The following is a 16,024-nucleotide window of genomic DNA, read 5'->3' as shown; positions in this document are numbered from 1 at the left end:
GATTGGGCTAGAGTTCACGAGTGTTTAGAACTCTTGTCCGCCTCTTCTTTCCTGTCTGTAACCGCAACTCAAGCAAGTTTTCCAGCCTACGCCACGACCATCTTTGGTGTAAGTAAACAATCTTTAAAACTACCGCTAAGCATTTGTGCCTAATTTCAGCTCGTCGCCCTCCCTCTCCGATCCAGCGTGCCCGGGCTGCTGGCCACAGCCCGCGTGCAGCACGGAAAAGGGCTCGGGTCGCTCCCGGCCCGCACACCCCTCACTGTTCCTGGGCCCTTCTTGCTGCAGCTGCCCAAAGCCTGCATCCAGGCTGCCCTGCAGCTCCTCTCTGCTGCCGTCACCACCACCTCCAGGCCGCCTAGCAGAGCAGCAGTGGCAGTGCAGAGGAGCTGCAGGGCAGCCCAGGCATGGGCTTTGGGTGGCTACAGTAAGAAGAGCTGGGCAGTGGTGAGGGGGAGAGGCCACTTTTCCTCTGCACTGAGCAGCAGTTTCTGCCTGGTCACTGCTGCTGCTCAGCATGGGCAGGTGAGTCGAGAGCAGGTGTGAGGCAGGCTGGGGTTGGGGCTGTTCACACTGGTTCCAGCTGGTCTGCTCTGGCCGGAGTAAGTCAGGACCGGAGTATGTCCTGAGTAAGTCAGGACTGTTGGTGCTGCCAGGGAGGAGCTGGGGGGCGCACAGGCTCTAGGCTGTTGGGTGGCAGGGGAGGGAGGTGCTGACCATTGTTTAACTGTGCAATTAAAATTACGATTAATTGCAACTGTTTTTTTAATCTCACTTTTTTAATGATTTGTCAGCCTTACTTTTTTTAATGAACTTATTGTCTCTCCTCCTCCCCACCTCCCCCCCACATTTTAAAGTTAGGCCTTTCTAAAAGGAACGGTGGCCCTTATGTGTATGCTTCTATAAAGCAATATAATCGTTCCAGTTGGGAAGAATGTGTAACAGCTTCTGCAGACTCTCCATCTGCCTTAGTTAACGATGGACAAAAATAGCTGTGAATTATTCTTATGCTAGAAGGCATTTGGACCTTCTCCAAGCTATTATCAAAAAAATTCCATGTACATTTGAACTGATCCTGAATAACTAATCTAATAAAACTCACTGATGATATCAATTTAAAAGGTTTTTATTGAAAGAAAAATAAAAAAGTAATTTATAGAATAATCAGAGTGCTCAACAAGGCCGCAGGTCTTTTTAAAGCTGTTAGTCTGTGTGCTTATTTGAATTCCAATCTGTCACTGCTGCTTGGGTTTGACTGTTTGAAATTTCTAGCTAAAACATGGATTTTTATTGTGCTGTTTTGATAGGAAACTGACAACATCTGTGGTAGCTATTTCCTCCCCACCCCTTTTACAAACTTGTCCTTAGGAACTATCAATCTATAAAAGACCACTCAGGTCATCTAGTCTGAAAAGCTGTACAACTCAGGTGATAGTCATCAGTTGGTGAAATTCTCTATTGAGCCAAACGTTTCTGTTTGAGCTGGAATGTATCTTTTTATATCTTTCAGAAGACTTACAATCTTGACACAGACTTGTCAAGATGGAGATACTCCATTGTTTGGTGTTTAACTGTCCTTCTTAAAATTCTGCCCCTTCTTGCCCGCATGCATCTTGCTTCAGCCTTTACCTGTTGATTCTTCTCATGCCTTTATCTACTTCCTTAAAGAGCCCTCCATCAGGAATCTTCTTCCTGTGTAGGTATTCATATAACTGAGTGAACGACTTTTAACTTAGCTTTGATAAGCCAAATACACAGTTCGCTTAGTCTCTAGCTGTAAAGCAGGTTTTCCAGCCCTTTCACAGTAATGTAACTAGGGGGTTAGGGCAAGTGGGGCACCAGGTCCAGATACCAACTTAGAGGGCACAGAGGATGCATGGGGGGGCATGTGCTCCCTCAGATTTCTGTGCTGACAGTGGGGCCCAGAGCATGGGACTGCAGTCTGGCCAGAGCCAGCACCAGCAGCAGCAGATGTCAGTGGTGACAGCAAAACTTGTGCCCCTCCACCTCATTGTCAACACTTACATGTCATCTATGTTAGAGGGGGTAGCAATACAGTCCCTTTCCTTAGAAGTCTTTGCCAGGGCAGGTGCAGGGCAGAAACCAGCCCCACAGGAGCTAAGCAGACATAAATCCCACACCCCACAGTGTAGCTGGGGGACAGGGTGGAATGGTGTCACTCCCCCAGGAAGGATTTGCCATGGTAGGCACAGACCTGCATCCAAGAGTATGGGGTGAGAATAGGGCAGGGGTCAGCAACCCACAGCACACGAGGCCATTTTGCTTGGCATGCCACTGCCAGCCTGGGCTCTAGGCAGCTGCTGCCAGCCGCAAAGCCTGGGCTGCTCCCAGCAGGTGGCTGGGCAGCTGCAAGCCCTGCCGTGGTTGGCAGCAGCTACCCAGAACCTAGGTCGGCTGCAGTCGGGTTGGCTACAAACATCTGCTCCAGGCTCTGGCATTAGCGCCATACTACGGGTGTACATGCGACTTGGAGCGGACTTTGTCCGGTGGCCCAGGAGCCCAGCTCTGTGCCTACACATCTGGTTCTGTGTGTTTGTCTGCCTCTGTCTGGTCCTGTGTGTGCACACGTGTCTGGTTCTGGATGTGTGTGTATGTGTCTGTTATGGGTGTGCTCTGGTTCTCTGTGCTTGTGCATGTGTGTCTGGTTCTCTCTCTGCTCTCCTTTCTCTCTCCTCTTCTCTTATTTGTCTCTCTTTTTCTCTCTCATTGCAACATGCTCAACAAAAAAGGTATACACAACAACAAAGGCAACATTTATGATTATTAAATATACTAATCTGCAGTGCGTTCTGCCATGTATACCCCCCTCTCCAACCCCTGCCCGCCCTCATTTTGTTTTTCTGGCATGCCGGCACTCCAGCACCTTCCAAGGTAGATATTGTGGGGTTTTTGCCACTCTGGCCAAAAAACATTGCCTACCCTGGGACAGGGCATAAGGAAGTCCCCCCCCACCCCCCAACTCCCTCTCTGGGAGCCTGTGCCACTGCCTATTTCTCAGCTGCAGCAGCCTGAGCCTATGCTGGTACAGGAGTAGCTGCAGCAGTAGCAGCTGCCTCCCAAGGCAGGTAAGACTCCCCCTCCCAGCTCTCCATTGGTCAACATAATTCCCACCCCCACCATGCCCCAGGGCCTGAAAGAGATTGTTACAGCTTTGCCTTCGGCTGTTCTTGTAGCTCTTCTCTGAACCCTTTTCTGTTTATTAATAATATTTTTTAAACAAGAACATCAAAACTAGACATAGTATTCCAATAATGATGTCTATAATGTTGTATGCAGTAATCTTAACACTTTTCTACCTCTATGCAATATGTTTATGCAGTCAAGGATTGCATTTGCTCTTTTAGCCACTGCTGTCCACTTAAAATAATCACAGTTGAGTAAGGGGAAAATATTTACATATTTTAATTCAATCCAAATTTTGATTTACAATTAAGTTTGCCTTGTGCCTATATTCAAGCTTTGTTAGAGTAATTACAAAAAAAAATCAGTTATCATGAGTTTCAGTGTTATGTTTACAGCCTTCCAATATGGTAGTGAAAAATTTACCAGCCCAGCACTAAATCTACTCACCTCCTTTTTTTTATCATGATGATTTTCAATTAGGAAAAAAATGAGGGACAAGGGATACAAATGACACCCTTTCTATGCCCTGCAAGACTCAGTAAGTTATTTTTCTTTATTTCCAGTGTCCATTTCTTTATCCCATTTTTCTCTTTCAGGTCTACCCATTGCCTTCATCTCAATAATCCATCTAGATTATGTTCCTTTATAACAATGTATTCTTGAGACATAAATACTGATCCCTAATGTTAAGGATAAATGGGGCAATCTGAAGGTCTAAGAATTGTTATAGTCTCAATTTGGCTTGTTTATTAGGGAGCTAGAATATTATAGCTGATCTGCAGTTGCATATCTCCTCTTCTGCTAAAAATGTTTATAGTCCTTAATTATGGTGTTCCCATTTAAATAGTATGTTTACTTGGAAATGTAATATTTACAGAATGCTTGTGAAACCTTTGTATGCTTCATTAGAATTTCCTGGTCATAGTGACCAGAGCTAAAAGGACGCATTACACACACTGCAACTTTGCCAAGAATAAAACACTGTTTCTCTGAATTAAAAAAAGCAAGCTTTTTTGTGGGAATAAATGTGTGTACAGCTTGTGGGCAGTTGCAATTATTTGTCTGTAACAGAGTTGCCTCTTTTTGTGATTTTTATTGAGAGTGTGATAATATTTGATGTTCTTTTTACACGTCCTCCAGGTACTGCAATTGGGTTATTACCTGGGAATCTTATCTTTCCTTTAAAATGAAAATTTTTAGCTCTCATAGATGATAAGAAAGGCCATGAATCCTAAAATCTCAAACTTGTCAGAAGAACTTACTATTTTTTAATAGCATGATTTTTAAGCAACACTTAAGATTTCAGGGAACCTGACTCAGGATTTTTATACGCCTAGGATTAGTATTACTGACACTATTGGCCTGATTTTTTTTTCTATTTCTGGCCCAAATGCTGAGGTTTTATGGTTCCCATTGCAATCAGGTGCATTTGCTCCTCACAAATTGTGAAAATGAAGTCCCAAGGGCTTCCTAGTATAAGTGTGTGTGAGTGTATATATAAATAATAGCATTTCATTAGAGGTGCTATAATGTCACTTTCAAGTAATTAGTTTCATTTCAAATACTGGGGGTTTTTTGGTGCAAAAGTTCCTATTTTATGCTCAGATTGACAGTGGTTTTTAGGAAATTCTGGTAAATTGACAATAACATTTTCCAAAAAAAAAGTACTGAGGCAGCAGTTATTACATTTTTGTTAACTGAGTTGCTATCAGTTAGGCAACATTTTGTGTCTAATGCCAGGTCAGAATAACCAGGGCGAAGTCATCCTAATCTGTGGTAGAACCAAATGCCAGGAAGCAACTACGAATACATCTGGCAACATGAAGTAATGGATTGTATTTCTTTTAATTTGTTTAATTGGCCTCAGGGAAAGTTAATGGCATGTTAAAATGTGCTATTTAAGAAAGTTACCATGATCCTTGCAAGCAATCTGCCTGCAATTACCTTTACTCAATACAAAAAATCAGTACGGTTGCAAAAAGAGAGGTGTTTGCATTAACTGATAAAAATTTGAAAATTCAGCGAAATACAGCCCAACAGTAATCACGTGTTCCTGATCGCACTTCTATAAAAGTCTAGAAGGCCCAGGAGAATTTCATTCACCTTCACTATGAGGGGAATCACATTAGCACTAGTACTCACCCTAGTGGGTAAGTTTACTTTTCCCTTTTCCGTTAACCTTTCCTGACTTTTTATAAGTGAATCAACAATTGAATTTAAAGTACATTTCTATTAGTCATGTGTCCATTTGATTTCTTTTTACAGGGTGCCAGAAATATGACATTGGTAAGTCTATATTTTGTTTAATAAATTTCATCTTGTGCCTTTTTGGCAGTGATTATTAAATAGAACGTCTTCAGAACTGTCAGTGAAAACTTATGTTTGTCTTGCTTCCCACAGACCCCAACTTTAGTAAAAGCAAAACCTGTGTGTACAACTATGAAGGCCTTATTATGCATGGACTGCAAGAAAGAGGTTTGGCAAAGGCTGGGCTACGAATAACCAGCAAACTAGAGATTAGTTCATTATCAGATAATACTTACCTCCTCAAGGTATGCACCTATTTTCAAGAACAGCATTGGCTAGCAAATTAGGCTTAAGTAGCTGTACTTTGTTTTAGGCAGCTGCAGGAAAATATCAGTGCAGACTTTTTAAAGAGCTTTGTAGATTTAGAGGATTACTTGAGTTACAGGGAAAGTTTTCCAGAGTGACTTGTCTTTTTCAGGGTACCTTGATGTTTTGGATGCTGAGCTTGAAACTCCTCACTAGTCTGCGATATTGAGAGAGTAGATGCCTGCCACCCCCAAAAAAGGACAACAAAAATTAGTCATTTTTAGCATATTGGCTTACAACACAAGGGGCATGATCCTACTCTTTGGGATTTTGATCCTGCAGTTATCCAAGATCCAAATGCCTACAGATGCCACTAGAAGCAAGACCTAAATCTAAATATAATAATCAAAATGAAGATCAGTATCATAGTTAACTTACAGTTAAATGGCTAACATAGGAGCTGTCCATGTAGAGCTTACTTTGCAGGTTTGAAAAAAATGAAAATACCAAAAAGCAATATCTAAATTGATTCAATATTTGTGCAAATCAATAGCGTATCTGTAGAGAGAGAAGTGAAACCTTGCCCCACTGAAGTCAATAATAAAATTCCCATCAACAGAATTTAACCCTTAATAAATTAATTCATTAATGCATTTTAAGGGAGGGTTTACAGAAGTGCTGACTGTGCAGTAGCCTGATACTACTGCACAGTAGCATCATGTGGCGAAAACTGCCAAGATGCTACTGTGCAGTGGTATTAGGCTATTGCGTCACTTAAAATACATTTGCCGGCACTACTGCGCAGTAATTCCAGTTACTGTGCATTTATTTAGTACTTGCTTATACAATGCACAGTATTTGCTTATACAAGTACTAAATAAATGCACAGTAACCACTGTGCAGTAGTGTCTGATGTAGACATGCCCAAGGTAAACTTGAATAATTCATAAAATTTGGTGAAGTTTAACAAGACTGTTTTGGCCATTTTTTTAATGTTGGAAAAGTTGAAAAATTTCAACGTTTTCCTCAGAACCAACATTCCGATTCAAAATTTAGCTCCAGTTAATCTTAATTAATTCTCAGTTATTTTATTGATTAATATTATTTATGTTGGCTTTATTATTTTACTAATTAGGTGATAATTATTAATTGTTTCAATTGACCTGAAGCAGTATTTTTTTTTTGGTTTTTCATTTTGGTTGGCATACTGCAAAATGATACAGTTCTAGCAGAGAGGGAGTCTAATCCATTTAATTCATAGTTTCAATATACTTAACTATTTATTTTCATATTATCACTTATTTATTTACAAACTGAAATTAATGCTGTATTCTATAACTTTATCCTTAGCTTTTAGACACAGGGAGTATAATTTTCATAACCCCTGAAAATGCTGGGTAGGAAGTATTGGAAGGAAAATGTTCAATTATTTTCTGGGTTTTTTTTAAATTCTCAGCTCTATTTATTCAATGCTCAGGCAAAGGTCATGTTCCTGTTGGGAACTCAGCAGGAGCATTACTGTACTTAGGAAAGTGTTGATGAAATATTGTCCTAAAATTATTTTCCTTTGTATAGTGCAATTATACACGATGTAAAAATAAAAATCTACCCTAGCTTTTATTTCAAATTCAGGTTTAAATATGATGTAAATAAGTTAAGAAATATTTTTAAGAGGTAATACAAATGTTCTTAGCTGTCCTCTTATGATAGAATATACTCTGTGAGCTTGATTCAAGGGATTTGTACTGGTCTTACATCAGTGCAAGAGAAAAAGAAGGAAATTAGGTTCTGTAAGTATATCTCCATCTAAGCCTATGTTCAGAATAGACTGTATGTACCTATGTTACTTGTTTTCCTGGTTACATTATATGTACCACACATCCTTTAACAACTATTTTTATTCCCAGAATTGGGACAAATGTGTGTTTATAAATTTTGTTTACAGGTCCGATCGCCACAGCTGGAGGAATACAATGGAATCTGGCCGAGAGATCCATTCACTCGATCTTCCAAACTCACCCAGATGATCGCTTTATGTTTGAGCCGGCCCTTTAAATTTGAATACTATAGTGGACGGATTGGCAATGTTTATGCCCCAGAAGATTGCCCTGTCTTGTGTATTAACATAGTGAGAGGGATTCTGAACATGATGTATATTACCATCAAGAAGTCACAAAATGTGTATGACTTACAAGAGGTTTGTTTCTTTGCCAGTTTGTTTCAAGAAGCTAACACAATTTTGTTTGAAATGTTTTTTATTCAGTTATAACAAGGGTGACCAACATGAGGCACGAGTGCCACAAGTGGTCCAGGCAGCCTCTATTTGTGGTGCATGGCAGACTGGGGAGCGGTCAGGTGCATGGTATCAGATACAGCACGGTGCAAAAAGCAAAGCAGAAGATGGGTCGGGGAAGGAGATTGGAATAGCACAAATAGTACAGGACTGATTTGTGGCACTTCTGCCTGCCCCCCCCCCCCCCCCGATTTGGAATCTTGTTTCATATATCAGTCAACAAGCACAGACAGTCAGTCACATTTATTTGCATGAAACAAATAAGCCAGGTATGAAAATTAGTGTTTTTACTAGATATCCCAATAAATTATCTTTATCATTTATTGCGTCTTATATAATTATCAGATCTAGAGATGTGTTTATTGCTCATGATCCTCAATTAGCTTTATTTGATTTAATCTATTAGTGTTCATTGGACTGACAGTGTTGATTAGCTTATTACTTTCTAACCTGCAGCTCTTACTCATTTGAGTTTTCCTAGTTATTTTAGTGGGATCAGTCAGGTGAATAACGCAAGCAAAATTTAACAGCCCCTCAAGAAATGGCTTTTTTTATATTCTTAGTAATTTTACTTTTCATTTAGATTTTTATTTTAGTGGAAATCTCTTATTCTCATTCAAAGGAGACTTGTTATGAGTAAGAAGCCTAATTATTCTCTATCATCTCTGTAGGCTGGAATTGAAGGCATCTGCCACACAAGGTATGTCATCCAGGAAGACAGGAAGAATAACAGAGTCTCTATTACTAAAACCAAAGACCTAAGCAATTGCCAGGATAAAGTGATGAAGAACATTGGGATGTCTTACATCCGTCCTTTTCCTTCTTTTCCAATGGTATGCATACTATGTATAGGTTTTCTATGGAAATAGGTAAAATATTTTATTCCCATTCACTAGATGAGTCTCTTTAAATTTATAGAAAGAAAAGATCGTAAAAGGAACTGCTGCATTCACCTACAAATTGAAATATGCAGAACGTGGTGCCCTGATCACAGAAGCTATGTCCCAGCAGGTGTATCAGATCTCCCCATTCAATGAACCTGCTGGTGTTGCTGTTACGGAAGTAAGGTAGGCCTGAGCAGCTAAAAAGAAAATTTAAGGCCACTCAGTTCAATCCTTCCTGCAGCTTAAATAAATGGAAGTTAACTTCAATGGCAGCTGGGTAAAGTTGCAGATGTTCATAATATGGGGGGAAGAAGTTCCCTAAAAAGTTTTGGGAATGTTGGGCTAATAACTATTTTGTTATATTAAAATTGAACTTTGCATTGTATTTTAAATGAGAAGGAAGGAGAATAAACAGTTGTTTCTTAAACCCCTCAGAATGTAACATTTCAAAAGTGATTCCACTGGGTACTACTTTATAGCAGTGACATGGGGAGTCAAAGTAAATGTGATACATCCACATATATTATCTGGTAAAAGAAATAAAACAATTTTGCACAACATATTAGGATCACAGTGGTCAACTAGTTCAGTCCTTTGTAAAATTCAGGGTGTGCTTCTCCTAAGTCATTCCTTACAGATACTTCTCCAAGGTTTCCTTGAAAGCCTCCAAAGAAGGAGATTCCACAGCTTCTGTGGGCACCTTGTTCCATTCTTCTACTGTTCTTACAATAAGGATTTTTTTTCTGCAATTTAATTTAAATCTGCTTTTTCTCAGTTTAAACCTACTGCTTTGTGTCTTGCTCTCTGTGGCTACTGTTGTTCCCCTTTTATGGCAGTGCTGGAAACTGCCATTGTGTTCTCCCTTATTTTCCTTTTCTCCCAACAACAAACACCCAGTTCTCTCAACCTTTCCTACTCGGGCTTATATTCCAGTCCTCATCATCTTTGCTGTTTACCTTTCAATCCTCAATCCTTTAGTTTCTACAACCTTCATCAAATTTGGGGCCCAGAACTGTGCACACATAATTCAACTGAAACCTAGCTACCAACAAGCTAGAGTGGCAATCATAGGTTCAGTTTTTCTTGCCTTCAGGAATAACAGTTCAGTATTTATTTCATTGTAGATAACCATTATCCTTTCATGATATTATGTCCCATTGATAAGGCCTTTACTTTAACAAAATTTCCTTGCTGCACCAGGAAAAAAAGATAAGATGTTAAAACAGTATCACTGTACAAATCGAAGCAGATGGATGCAGTTGCACAGTTTATTTCTTAGATGTACACACCAATTTCTCTTTATTTCATTTTAGACAAGAACTGAGCTTAATTGAAGTGAGAAGTGAACAAGTGAGCCCCCCTGAAGTTCAGCTGCAAAATAGTGGAAGCCTTCGTTATGATTTCCCACCAGTACTACCACAGATGCCAATTCAACTAATTAAGATGAGAAACCCTGAGCAACGGGTATAGAAGTCTTAACTTTTATTTTACTAATAATAAAGCTAAGAAAAGATCAGAATATTTTTATGCGCTCTAAGTAAATGAACATAGTACATTCTCTCTGTCTTCTGGTTTGTCACAGATAGTGGAAACTTTGCAACATATAGTCCAGTACAACCAGGAGGACTTCCACTCAGATGTCGCATACAGGTTTTTAGAGCTCATCCAGCTGTCTCAGGTAGCAACTGTGGATAACTTTGACTCTCTTTGGAAGCAATTTTCAGACAGACCTCGCTACAGGTAATTGGTTGACTTTGTCATGCCCAATCACCATTTTTTGTTCAAGGAGCACTAAAAGCTCATTTTAAGGATATTTTGCAGGCGATGGTTGCTGAGTGCAATTTCTGCAGCAGGCACTGTGGATACAGTGAAGTTCATTAAAGCAAGACTTCGCAGTGATGACCTTAACTACATTGAGACACTTCTGACTGTTTCTGTTACCCTCCATTTAATAAAAGCTGATGAGCATATAATGCCCGTAGCAGCAGTAAGTACAATTTATGAGAGATTTTCTGAGCAAAAACTGATGATGACTGAGGACAGCTAGTGTTCATAGAATATGTTACAGATTAGGTTCTCTTCTCACACTGGTATTTTGTATCAGGATAACTCTATTAATACCCATAGCTACTACCTGTGTAAGAGGAGGAATGGAAAAGACATATTTGTTCTGCAGACTTTAAAAACCTGAGTTTCATTTTCTCAGATCACACATTTTTTTTTTTCTTTTGCCAGCAAGTCAAAGTTCACTTTTATCTGTTAATTCTAAACAGTAATGGTGATGGACATGTCACATTATTTTAATAGCTTTTTAAGCATTACAATTTCCAATACAGAGTAATTACATAACATTCCTAGACCTAGGACTATTATGATAGAATTGCAGGTAAAAATACTATCTAGTTGGAAGCATCAAGATTTTTACTGCACTGTTAGTACAAATATTTATTTAAAGAAATCTAGCAGGATTTCTTATGTCAATATTCCTATTTTGAATATGACACAGCATGTGAAGTCAAAATGACTCACTAATACAATGAACAACTGCAGGCTCCTCCAGCTAAATTAATCTCTAGATCGGCTTCTGTTTGTAACTCTTTCATTTGTTAGGTCAGATTCTTAGCTGATAGGAATCATCATAGTGCTATTTAAGTGAGATCCGATTCAAGTTTGTGTATTAAATGTTTCCTGGCTTGATTTATTTGATTGAGAAGGAATGATGATCATTCTTAAAACACTTCCCTAGGAGAATCTCAATAATTGTCCTGGTCTGACTGGCAATATGAATGTACTTTAAACATTAATTTAAAGAAATGTCCCTCTCCCTTCTCCAGGATCTAGTGACCACTTCCCGAATTCAGAGAAATCCCATGCTTCGCAAGTTTGCTTACATGGCATACAGTTCCCTGGTAAACAGATATTGTTCCATGTCTTCATCTTGCCCTAATGAAGTCCTTCAGGTAAGTAGTTTTAATTTCAGATATTAAAAAAAATAAGGATAACAATGCAGTAGGATCTGATCATTTTTCCTTAGTAAATGCTGACAAGATCCATGATAATAAAATTAATTTAAATAGTATATATTCCTTTTGTACACTCCCTTAGTAGCCAATTTTACCTTTATCTTTGGCATAACTCATTTATGTAAAGTAAGTTCTGAGAGAGTCATCACTGAGTAATGTTTACAGTTTCAGTTCCATTATAGTAATTTTTATAGGACTTTCTGTATGAAAATAAGAAAGTACTGAATTGTGCTTTGTTTTCAGCCCCTCCATGACCTCGCTGCTGAGGCACTCAGCAGGGGCCGTGAGGAAGATATGACTTTGGCTTTGAAAGCCATTGGCAATGCAGGAGCACCAGCCAGCATCAAGCGCATCCTCAAGTTCCTGCCTGTGTTTTCATCTAGTGCTTCTGATATCCCAGTCTATGTTCAGGTTGATGCTGTGATGGCCTTAAGGAAAATAGTCCGGAAGGACTTCAAACAAGTAAGTTTATGAAGGAGATTGAGAGCATGAATTTCTTGAGAGCAAGTAATTACTTCCTTCTATGATCAAGTGAACGATTTAGTGGATGCCAGTAAAATAATGAATGTGATATGCTTCTACTTTAACAACTTTTGACATTGTCTCCCATTACATTAGTAAGCTAAGGTTAATATGGTCTAGAGGGTGGCCAACGTGAGGCATGCATGCCACAAGTGGCACAGGCAGCCTCTATGTGTGGCATACAGGAGATTGGGCAGGGAGCAGTCAGCACAACTGCAAATATGGCCTGGAGCAGGAAGCAGAGCAACAAACAGATCAGCGAGTACAGGGCAGGGGGAAGATGGCAGAGGAGCAGATTGGACAGGAAAAGTGGATTGGAGTGGCACTTAGCGAGGGTGTGGGACTTGTAGCGTGCCTCCCAAAAAGGTTGACCCCCACTGTCTAGTTCAAAGTACTTATAGGGCAGATATATAATGAATAGGACCATCATTCTCAAAGAGTGGTTCTCAATGGCTTGATGTCTAGCTGGGGAAGATTTATAATGGGTAGGACTGTTATTCTCAAAGAGTAGTTTTCAGTGGCTTGACATTTATCTGGGAAGTGTCAAGTGGGGTTCCCCTGGAGTCTGTCCTGGGGCTAGTGTTTAATATCTTCCTTAATGACTTGGAGGATGGGTTTGAGTACACACTTAGTAAATTTGCAGATGATTGCAAGATGGGTAGAGTTGCAGAGACCTGGTAGAGTCGGATTAGGATTCAGAATAACCTTGATAAACTGGAGCAATCTAAATAGAATTAAATGATCTAATTGAATAAAATGTAATAAGAGCAAATTTAGAAGTATTGCACTTGGGATGGAACAGCCAAACATATATCAGAGACTGACTCATTAGGCTGCAGTACTGAAGAAAAAGACCTAGGGGTTATAGTGGACTGCAAGCTGAATATGAGTCAGCAGTGTGCTATTGTTGCAAAAAGCCTGTAGCGTACTGGATTTTACTAAAAGGATAGTGATCTGCAAGTTGAGGAAAGTGATTCTTCCACTCTTCAGCACTGGTGAGAGCAACAAAATGTGTAGCGGTCTAGGTAAAATGACTTAAAGGAAAGGTTGGAGAAATGGATTATTTAGTCTGGCGAAGAGAAGCTGAGAGGATTTGAGAACAGTCTTCAAATATTTGAAGGGTGGTTATAAAGAGAATGGAAATAGACTATGCTCTGTTGTCATGGGGGACAGGACACGAAGTAGTGATCTTAAAACTGCAACAAGGGGAATTTAGGCTGCATATTAGGAAGAGGAGCTTTCTTATGATAAGGGTGGCTAAACACTGGAACAGATTATCTGTTTTTAAGAGGACGTTAGACAAATACTCTGTTGAGATGATTTAGATTGTATAGACCAGTGGGGGCCAACTTTTTTGGCAGGAGTGCCAATCTTATCTCTTTCCCCTGCCTAAGCTGTTGCTTTGCTCTCTCCTCCCTGCCCATCACTTGCTCTGCTCTAGTCCCTGACCTATCTGCCACAGTTCTCTCTGTTCCTTTCTGGATCTGCCATGGGGCATGGCTATGCCTGCCACTTGGGCACACATGCCACTAGTTGGCCACCCCTGGTTTAGACAGATCTCTTCCAGCCTTTTTTTTTGCGATTCTCATTAGAATCAATGGATTTATTATAGATAAATAACATATTATCACTGGTCTGTTATTTGTTAAAGTGATCTGAATGATAGTGAATGGAGTGGATCAAGTTTACCAAGCCAAGGGAGTTACTCCCAAGATGAATATTTGTCTTATTACACATGGCTTTTTCCTAGGATCTGTAAATTGTGACCCAACACTTTTGTTTCATCTTTGTGCATCAGCTCCTGCAGTACAAAGAAATTATGCTTAACACTCTAGTTTCCTTTCATTATCAGTGCATGATTTTTCATATAAATAAACCAAAAACCTTGAAGGGAGAATATGTACCTTAGCTATTGATAGTCACACATGGAATCCTATTTTCTCTCTCCAGGGGCTAGACATTCTCATCCGGCTCTTTATGGACCGCTCACTTTCTCCTGAAGTACGAATGATGGCCTGTGTTACCATCTTTGAAGCTAGACCTGCTCTTCCTCTGATAACAACCATGGCTAATATGATGCTGAGCGAGACCAATTTGCAAGTGGCCAGCTTTTTATATTCGCACATGAAGGCTTTGTCAAAAAGCAGGACACCATATCTGTACAATATGTAAGTAGAGAAGTAAATCCATCTCTTTTCTGTGTGGAATGTTTTCTTTGACATTCTCAAGTGAGAATTGTATGAAATGAACCCCGGTGCAGTGGTGAAGGTTAGCATATTGCTGTATATTGTTCTCTCTCCCTTTCCTTTTTTTTTCAGATCGTCTGCTTGTAACATTGCCCTTAAGCTACTGAGCCCTAAACTTGACAGACTGAGTTATCGTTACAGCAAGGTTGTGTGTGCTAGTGCTTACTTCGGTGAGTAAAAGAACTTTAATTTATTGGGAGTTTCCATCATCAGAACACCATTTTCCAGTCTTTTGGAAAAATAATGTAAACCATTCTGAATTCCAGCTTAGACTATTTCCCAGAGGGTCCTTTCTTTCCAGAGTTATTAATTGTTTCTATAAGATAATCTGCAAAGTTATGCTTATTTCTTGTTTCTGAAGAACACATTGGTCTTTATAAATAATTTAACAAACTCCCTAATTTTCTGATATGTCTTTTGCTACAGTGAAGTGCACTTTTGAATATTCACGTTTGATCACATGGTAATTATGACATCCCTGCATTTGTTAGTATGAAATTGTCCCAAGTTCTGTGAAGACTTGTGCCTTTGAGTATCTCATTGAATTGAATGGGACACTCGCTTATATAAAAATACTTTAACAGTCGTTTTTACCTACATTCTATAAACCATAATGACGGTATCCTCTACAGCTTGACCAGTAGAACAATAAAATGATGTCTGTCTTGGTTTTGTTTACTATAGGTGAATATAGGGCTGGTGCCGTTGGAAATGTCTACCTTATGAACAGTCCAAAAACAATGTTTCCATCATCTATAATCTCCAATTTGGAGGTACACTATGATGGTGCAATTGCTGATTTGCTAGAGGTAAATATATTTAAGCCAATAAAAGAACAATTAAAGTTTATGGTGCTTGTTCTGTTTCTTCACTCGGTATGTTTTCACTGTATCACTCTACTTGCTTGTGAACAATGTTGTTCTTTTGTTAGGTTGGCGTCCGAGCGGAAGGTCTCATGGATATTGTAAGGAAAAAGAACATTCCATTTGCTGAATATTCCACGTACAAAAAGATAAAGGAACTTGGGAAGACAGTATGTGTTCTCATTCTTTATATTTATCTGTTGTCAATTATTATATTTTCCAAGTGCAGAAGGCGGCACCAGCCTCTTCCCAGTGTGGGAGCTGAGATGGGCTAGACAGAAAATTGGGATGCGGTTGTGCTAGACATTTTCTGGCCAAACATACTTATTCATTTTTTTAATAATACTCACTTAAGGCTCTGTGCCTCTGCAGGCTGTGGGCAGGAGCAGGGTGGGCTCAGCTGCACAGGGCAGGTGACAGTGGCCCAGGGAGGTGGTGTGGGGCTTGTACAGTGCAGTAGAGGGGTGGCTATCGGGGGCTATGGGGGGGGGGGGGG

The 16,024-nt window shown here is 39.7% G+C and overlaps 1 protein-coding gene across 1 annotated transcript in view; it reads left to right on the top strand.

Moving 5' to 3' along the window:
* The first annotated feature begins 401 nt into the window (after window positions 1-401).
* Window positions 402-16,024, top strand: part of LOC102371934 (vitellogenin-2-like) — a 31,320-nt gene continuing 15,697 nt past the window's right edge. Inside the window, exons 1-16 of the mRNA XM_025215747.1 lie at window positions 402-525; window positions 3,625-3,682; window positions 5,410-5,430; window positions 5,545-5,696; window positions 7,643-7,894; window positions 8,662-8,823; window positions 8,909-9,057; window positions 10,188-10,338; window positions 10,457-10,614; window positions 10,696-10,861; window positions 11,709-11,834; window positions 12,141-12,359; window positions 14,370-14,587; window positions 14,738-14,835; window positions 15,350-15,474; window positions 15,597-15,698. Coding sequence (XP_025071532.1) covers window positions 3,652-3,682; window positions 5,410-5,430; window positions 5,545-5,696; window positions 7,643-7,894; window positions 8,662-8,823; window positions 8,909-9,057; window positions 10,188-10,338; window positions 10,457-10,614; window positions 10,696-10,861; window positions 11,709-11,834; window positions 12,141-12,359; window positions 14,370-14,587; window positions 14,738-14,835; window positions 15,350-15,474; window positions 15,597-15,698 — 2,130 coding nt within the window. The 5' untranslated portion in view covers window positions 402-525; window positions 3,625-3,651. The remainder of the gene's footprint in view (window positions 526-3,624; window positions 3,683-5,409; window positions 5,431-5,544; window positions 5,697-7,642; window positions 7,895-8,661; window positions 8,824-8,908; window positions 9,058-10,187; window positions 10,339-10,456; window positions 10,615-10,695; window positions 10,862-11,708; window positions 11,835-12,140; window positions 12,360-14,369; window positions 14,588-14,737; window positions 14,836-15,349; window positions 15,475-15,596; window positions 15,699-16,024) is intronic.

Source organism: Alligator sinensis, unplaced genomic scaffold, assembly GCF_000455745.1.
Source record: "Alligator sinensis unplaced genomic scaffold, ASM45574v1 scaffold32_2, whole genome shotgun sequence".
Classification (NCBI taxonomy): Eukaryota; Metazoa; Chordata; order Crocodylia; family Alligatoridae; genus Alligator; species Alligator sinensis.
Note: the sequence above shows the minus strand (reverse complement) of the source record. Positions and strands in the feature narration are given on the sequence as shown.